This window comes from Gossypium hirsutum, chromosome A10, assembly GCF_007990345.1.
Source record: "Gossypium hirsutum isolate 1008001.06 chromosome A10, Gossypium_hirsutum_v2.1, whole genome shotgun sequence".
Classification (NCBI taxonomy): domain Eukaryota; kingdom Viridiplantae; phylum Streptophyta; class Magnoliopsida; order Malvales; family Malvaceae; genus Gossypium; species Gossypium hirsutum.
This window is the reverse complement of record NC_053433.1, coordinates 95,586,692-95,594,222: the sequence shown is the minus strand read 5'-3', so window position 1 is coordinate 95,594,222 and position 7,531 is coordinate 95,586,692. Positions and strand designations below refer to the sequence as shown.

The following is a 7,531-nucleotide window of genomic DNA, read 5'->3' as shown; positions in this document are numbered from 1 at the left end:
CTTTGAAAACCATATTCTTACTCTTAACCCATTGGTTGAGCATTAAAGCAATCAAAGCTTTACTTATTTATTTAAAATTAAATTGATCAATTGGCCCTCTCAACATCCAATATTAATATTGCATGCCGATGAAGCCTAACCTAAGACACACACATATATATATGCGTGGGTGCCAACACTGATGAACTTGGTCAAATCACCATCGAATCATGTACTCCAAAAGGTTGGGCTGGTAGACATGGCGCCCCACCATTTGATAGGCCTCAGCACATGTCACATCGATCTCGAAAAAGACACAAGTCTAAGTGTATGTATATATGTATATAGGTATGTATATAGTATTTGTGTAATCATAAGTTTTTTTTCTATAAACTTGACATAGATTGCAGAACTAACCTTTTGACCTTTTAAGCAACAGGTATAGGTTTCAACAGGATATCTAAAATGGCCGAAAACGTCGGGGCGAGCTGCTCAAACGACGATGATGGTTTCAGGGAGCAAGATCGGTTACTTCCGATTGCTAACGTCGGCCGGATAATGAAGCAAATGCTACCTCCGAATGCAAAGATCTCAAAGGAAGCCAAAGAAACTATGCAAGAATGTGTTTCGGAGTTCATTAGCTTCGTCACAAGTGAAGCATCCGATAAGTGCAGAAAGGAAAGGCGAAAGACTATTAATGGAGAAGATATTTGTTGGGCCTTGGCTACTCTCGGTTTCGACGATTATGCAGCGCCATTGAGAAGATACTTGAACAAGTACAGAGAGGTAGAAGGAGATAACAAAGCAGCAAATCAAGACAAGGTTAATAACGACAGTGATGAAGGCAGGCATGATTGGAAGCAGTAGAAACTCCAATCTGGGGCCATTTGATTGAGGTTATATATATATATGTAGCTTTTAACCTTGTTAATTACACTAATTAATCAACAAAGATTGGGTCCTATTTTTTACTTGATTTCATGTGTTTTTGTTAGATAAATCATAGATATAGATGACAAGCAAGGCTGTTTGCTTTTATTTCATGTATGGAAACTTTATGCAATTTTTCTTTTTGGTTTTGTAGTTTTTGAAACCCTAAGAAATCAATCTTAGCTTTGGGGAATTGGAGATCATCTTGTGTACTTGTATGTTTGAAATCTGATTCAAGATCCAGCCTCGGTGATAAAAAGGGTAATTTCATTGTTTCAACTCTGTTTGCAACAAGGAATTGAAGCTAACAGGTTAGTTAACTTGTAATAGTTCCAGTATTTGTAACAGTCTATATTATATATGTGTATATATATTAAATTTGGGTTCATCTTAACAATTTAGCCACTTTCCCCCAATTATCTGGAGACGGGCTCCTGGTAAAGTAGCCAATATATCACCATGTTTCTGGAAATTTCCATTTTTATTCCTAGTAATGATCTACCACTTTTTAGTAGAGGTTGACTTTGGTTAAAGTATATCTAGGGCTAGGGTTCCTTTTAAGCCATGATGGAAAGTTACGGAGACAGGCCACAATTTAGCGGCTAGCATTTGATGATTACTGATAGGGATTTAGAGTGTGTTATCCACTGCTTTTGAATGATTTATTTTAAAAGAAGTGCTTTTCTCTTAAAAGTAATAAAAAATACATATCATTGGGTAATTTTTTTAACTTTTGGGATGAGCTTTTTTAGAGATGAAAAAGCAGTAAATTTTAGCTTTTTCAACTAAAAAGTACTTTTGGCTGTTATTTTACATTTTTAACCTTACTTTTTGACTTAAAATGTGTTTAATGCTATTATTTTGTGTTCTCTTTCTTGGTTATTTAATATGAGTTTTACAAATGTGTTAAAAGCATTAATTAAAAATAAAAAATATTTTTTAAAATAATACAATTGTGTCAATATCTAATTACAAATATTTAATTATTATATTTAAATATTTAAATATAGTTTATATATTCTAATTAAATTTAATAAATAATTAATATTAATTACTTAGAAATATTTAAAATTAATATTATATATTAAAATATTAACAATAAGTTATAATAAATTATTTTTTATATTTTTACTAAAATATCATAATATTAACTAATTTGAACATTATTTAAATACATATTTGTTACTTTATAATATCATGTCTAAAATGGACATTTTACTTTTCAAAAGCACTTTTTAACAGCAATATTAAACACTTAAATTTTTTCAAAGCACTTCTCAAAAGCATTTTTCCACAACACTTTTCAAAAGCACTTTTCAAAAACAATGAAAAACTGGCCTTAGTGGGACGGGTGAGATACATATTGCTAAATATGGAACCCGGCGAGATAGATACTATTAATTCTATCATCGTTTTTTAATTGAAAAGTTTTAATATACTATTCGCCTTCTTTTACTATTAATGTATAATTTTAAAAATTCACATTTATAAATTTTAAATTCAACCATCCATTTTTATTCTACTCCATTTCACTCTACTTTAATTTAATTTTTATTACTTATTTTAAATCAAGTAAATATTACTTAAGAGATTAGGGTTCCATTGTGTTTCAAATATTATGTGCTTCAATTGGAGCATTAAAAAAGATGCATCCATACAAAACTGACAGACTGGAAGACAGACAAAAAAATTGGAAATTATATATTAAACTAGAAAAGATCCACAAATCATTTCATTGCTGCACTTTATGAAGCACTGACTTGGGAAGAGGAGAATATTTGCATTGAATATTCAAGAATCCACAATATCCCAAAGCTCCAAAATAAAGTGTATTTTCTTTTTAACTATGGCCATGATCATGCCATCATCAAATAGCCAGTAGCATAGGGATGGCATATATTCTTTGTTCTATTTTGAAGTTTTTGCATGAATTTTCTAAGAGTTATATATTTTATTCTCACGTTTAAATACGCGTCGGATACGAAGGAAAAAACAACTCATGAAAGTAAAGCAACATTGTGCTCCCCCTCCCAATTCTCTCTCTATATACACTAGTTTTTTTTTCGGTCCTTATGTGTAATTAAACAAAATATATTATTTTTGTATTTTTTATAAAGAAATATTAAAATTTATCTTTTTAAATTTTTTATTTAATGAAATATAAAACTACTTTAATTTAATATAAAGAAATACTTATTTTTATAATGCTTAGAATATTGTTTATATAAAATTTTTAACTTATTATTTTGAAAAATATTTTTTCATTGAGACAAATTTATAAATATAAATAAGTTTGAAATTATGCGATATACATAGAAATGGTATTCAAAAGCTGTAAAACATTGTAAGTAAATTAAATTTTAATTAAAACTTAAAATACAATTAAAATAAGAATGAGAATTAATATTAATACATTTTAAAAGAAAGTTAAAGCACATAAAAATATTAACTTGAATAAATGACAAAGTCAGTAAATAAATCATTGGTGGACTGAATAATAAACATGCCAAAACTCCACAGAGGGGATTTTTTCTGAAACTCTTCAAGATTAAAAAAAAAAAATCATTGAAACAAAAAACTCTTCAAGATTAACGTATGTTAATTTGTGTCCTTTTTTAGTTTTTGATTTAGTCCCGAGTTAACTATGTAAGTTATGCTTTGTTTGATTTAGTCCGTGCGTGCTGCATAATTTATTACATTTGATCCCTCATACTTCCCATTTGTTCAGTTGAGTCCTTGATTATATTCTGATTATCTTTAATAATTGATGTTGTAGTTATTTTGATTTTGCATGTTTGTGAGACCAATCACTGATGCATCTCGAACATGGTGCTTCTGTTGTGGATCATTTTTTAAATACTAGTCATTAATTTTTTTTTGTAATAAATTAATTAATTTTATTGATTCGAATTTACTGAATTGGAGTAATGGTGTTTTTAGATGTTATCTGTCTATAACTGCATCTAGTATCACATGACTCTTATAATTTGTATAATTTTAGATGATTTTTTTTGGGTTTAAATCCACATAAAATTTTAAAAAAGAAAAGAAAGGAAGAAAGTAATTCAAAATGAAAAAACAAAAATTAGCAAAAGAAAATAAAAGCACGCTATAAAATTGCAGTTATTATTATATTTATTACTTGACCATTATTATCTATACAGCTTAGCGTATTAGTTGTAAACATCAATATCAAAATACAATTATAAACTTGACGTTTGCCCCCCCAAAATCCATAATTTAGGATGGCTAAGAATGTGATGATGGATCACAAACGGCAATCAATTTTGACAGATCAACCACGTAAAAATAGGTTTGCTATGAAAATTTATGATTACTTTAATTTATTCAATTCAATTGTTGTATCCTTTTAATACATGTGGCAATATTTTATTCTACCAAATGTTCAAGTCATCCAGCTAACTAAATTTTGTTAAAAAGGCTTAGCTAAATGGATTGGATCAGTTGAGTTGGGATAAGAAAAGCCACAAAGAAAGCAGGAAATTATGTGCTGGAGCCTAGCAATGTGTTTTCATGTGCTTTAACATCTACCTGTCCAAATGCATCGATGCTTTGTACAGGGGCGAAGCCAGAAAATTTTTTTAAGAGGGATCGGATGAAATTTTAATTTTCTATAATTTATATATTTATATTTTGTAAATGATTAAATCAAATTTTTAAAATTTTAGGGGGATCAAAGTGCAATTTTACCTTTACAAATTTAAAATTTTTAAAAAGTTTTAAGGGCCTAAAATGCAATTTTACATTTTAGGAGGGGCCGGGGCCCATGCCAGCCCCCTGGCTTTGTACGCAGTTTTTTACTGTACATTTACATGCTTTCTTCGCGCGCTACAGTAATTCACTTATTTGGTTCACTATTTAAGTGATTCTGCAAAATTTTAACGCACCTCTATTCTCTCAAGTTTTGTAATAAGGATTCAGTGGTAAGGGCTCAGAACAACTATTTAAACTCCCACTATACAGATCAAAAATGTTTTTCCCAAAATTCCTTTTATACAACCGTTATTTCTACCCCAACCAGTGAATCACAAATTAAAGTCAAAATTAACAATTTTTAGTTTTTTTTTTAAAATTATACAAAAAAAAATTCTCTCATCTTCAAGAAATATAGGAAGTAGATGTTGAGCTTGCAAATCTAAAATGAGGAAATCATGAGTTTTTTTAATAAAAAAAGAAAAGAAAATATGGAGTCAGAGATAAATTGATGAAGCGATGAGCAGTGCATGTAGCGGTGATCGATGGTGCATGTAGTTGTTCTCAAAATTGGCTTTTTTGGGTTCTTGAATGAAGAATAATAAAAATATTAGGAAGATGGAGAGAGAATGAGAATAGGAACAAGCTAGAGCAAAGAGAAATGGAGAAAAAATGGAGGATCAAAATGGCAAGTGAGAACAGGCTTTTTTAAAACCTTTGAATGACTATACTTCATTAATGAAGTTTGATGATTGAGCAAAAAAAAAAAAAAGAAACTAGAGAGATGAGGAAGATGGAGAGAGAATGGGAAGGGGAACATGAATAGGAACATGCTAGAGAGAAGAGAAATGGATAAAAAAAATAGAGGATGAAAATGTAAAGTGAGTACAAGCTTTTCTAGAACCTGACTCTACACCATTAATGAAATCAGATGATTGAGAAAAAAAATTGAGAGATGAGAAAGATGGAAAGGCATTTGGCAAGGGAGGAGAGCATTGAAAATAAGATAATGGAAGAATAAATGGGGGATCATATGGAAGAATAATGGAAGAATAAAAGGTTAGGTCAATTTTTTTGAAATTTATTTGAGTAGTTCAATTTTGGGGAGAGTGTGTGAAAAGGCATCCTTCAACGGATTTTGTAGGAAATTGTTTTTTTTGCTCGGTTAGCAAGTGCGTCCAACTGGACACGTTTTATTTATTTTCTCTTCCTGATCGGTTTAGAGTTTTAAGGTTTTGTTTAAGGTTTTTTTACGGTTTTAATTTTTAACTTTTTTATATATTCTTTAGGATTTTTTTTATAATTTTTATATTTTTTAAAAATATAAATTTTGAAATTTTATAAATATTTTGAAATTTAAAATTATTTTGAAAATATTAAAATTACTTGTGTAAATTTTTTTAAAAATTTTTGTTGAGAGATATCAATTTGTTCATTTCCAAAATTGACCCAAAGGGTATTTACACTAATATGTTATTCAAATTGTAAAATTTAACTCAACTCAAATCAAACTCGAAACTCTAATTACTTATTCAAATTAATTTGAATAAATCGATTCGATTAACTTGAAATTTGAGTTTTTTCGAATCAAATCGAGTTTTGCTCACCCCTAAAGAAATGAGTAAATCTACTAAAAATGCATATTTTTAAAAATATTATCCCGAGATATCTGACCAATTTCGGGGTAAGAGGTAATTTTGTAGGGGGTTGACAATGGGAGAGTGAAAATGCTTCGAGGAGGGTGTGCTTTCAATGCCATGTCAGTTGATAATGCGTTCAATTGGGCACGCTTTCAGTGCATATTTCTTACATGCCACTGAAAACACGCCCTCTTGGGAGCATTTTCACTTTCCCATTATCAATCCCTGCAAAATTAGTCATATATCCCAAGATTCCCGAGATAATAATTTCAACTTAGGCAGGTTTTTACGCATTTTTGCATAATTTTGATTCAACTTCAACTGTATAAATCGATTGTTTTCAATTTGGAGACGCCATAAGGAAAAGACAATTTCAAGCATACTGAATCATACAAAGATGAAATTCGCAAGACATTTCGGAAGGTATAATTTCAAGCAAAAAAGTAATTGCATCAAGTAAGTTTCAATTTTTATTGTTAATAGACAATTAAAACTCTATTTTTCTGCATAATGTTTTTGTTTTAGACATATGGAATAAATTATTTCGTTGAAATGAATGGACGAGTTAATGTTGTTGTTTATTATGATGGTGCAATCTGTGACACCGACATTAGGGTCATTTTTTCATCGGAATATACAACATGGTTGGATTTCAACCCGAGCATATAGTTGTTGGAGCTCTATGGAAGAATTAGACAAAAAGTCAGCGGATCAACCCAGATGAGAGTATCATCATTTAAATATAGATATTTAACGTCAGTGGATCCCATCAAATATGAGGCTTTTGATCTCAAAGGCATAAGGGCAATGGAGGCAATGGTTCAGAAACATATTGCTACTGGATCACCAATACTCAAGGTATATGCGGAGTTTGCCAACATAGATGAATACGGTTGGAGGCCAGCATTTGTTCCAGTTTGAGTGTTTGGAACAGAAGAGGAAGTTGAGAGTCCAATGACATGGTTGTGCGGTGATTTCACGGCTTTGTTAGAAAGCTCCTATTATGATATTTAGGGGTGTTCAAATGTCGGTTCGGTTAATACCTGAACCGATTTACCATTAATCGAATTACCTAAAATGTAAAAATCTTTAACTGTTAATCGAACTGAAGTTTTTTCAAATACATTAACTGAACCAAAATATCTCAGTTAATTCGGTATATTAACTGAATTAATCAAAATTTATATGTTTTCTATCTTTTGATTAAAATAAGTATAAACATCTAATAATTACATCGCTAATGTTTACTTTCTTGTTTTGAATAGTTC

General features: G+C 30.0%; 1 protein-coding gene across 1 annotated transcript; it reads left to right on the top strand.

Annotated features, from left to right (window-relative positions):
• The first annotated feature begins 348 nt into the window (after positions 1-348).
• Positions 349-1,598, top strand: LOC107895980 (nuclear transcription factor Y subunit B-5). Its single transcript, XM_016821157.2, has 2 exons — positions 349-875; positions 1,064-1,598. Exon 1 carries the CDS (start codon positions 445-447, stop codon positions 844-846), a length of 402 nt encoding a protein of 133 aa, XP_016676646.1. The 5' UTR covers positions 349-444; the 3' UTR covers positions 847-875; positions 1,064-1,598.
• Positions 1,599-7,531: the final 5,933 nt, after the last annotated feature.

Coding starts and splice junctions, on each gene's coding strand:
- LOC107895980 (XM_016821157.2), top strand. CDS start 445: ATGGCCGAAAACGTCGGGGCGAGCTGCTCAAACGACGATGATGGTTTC.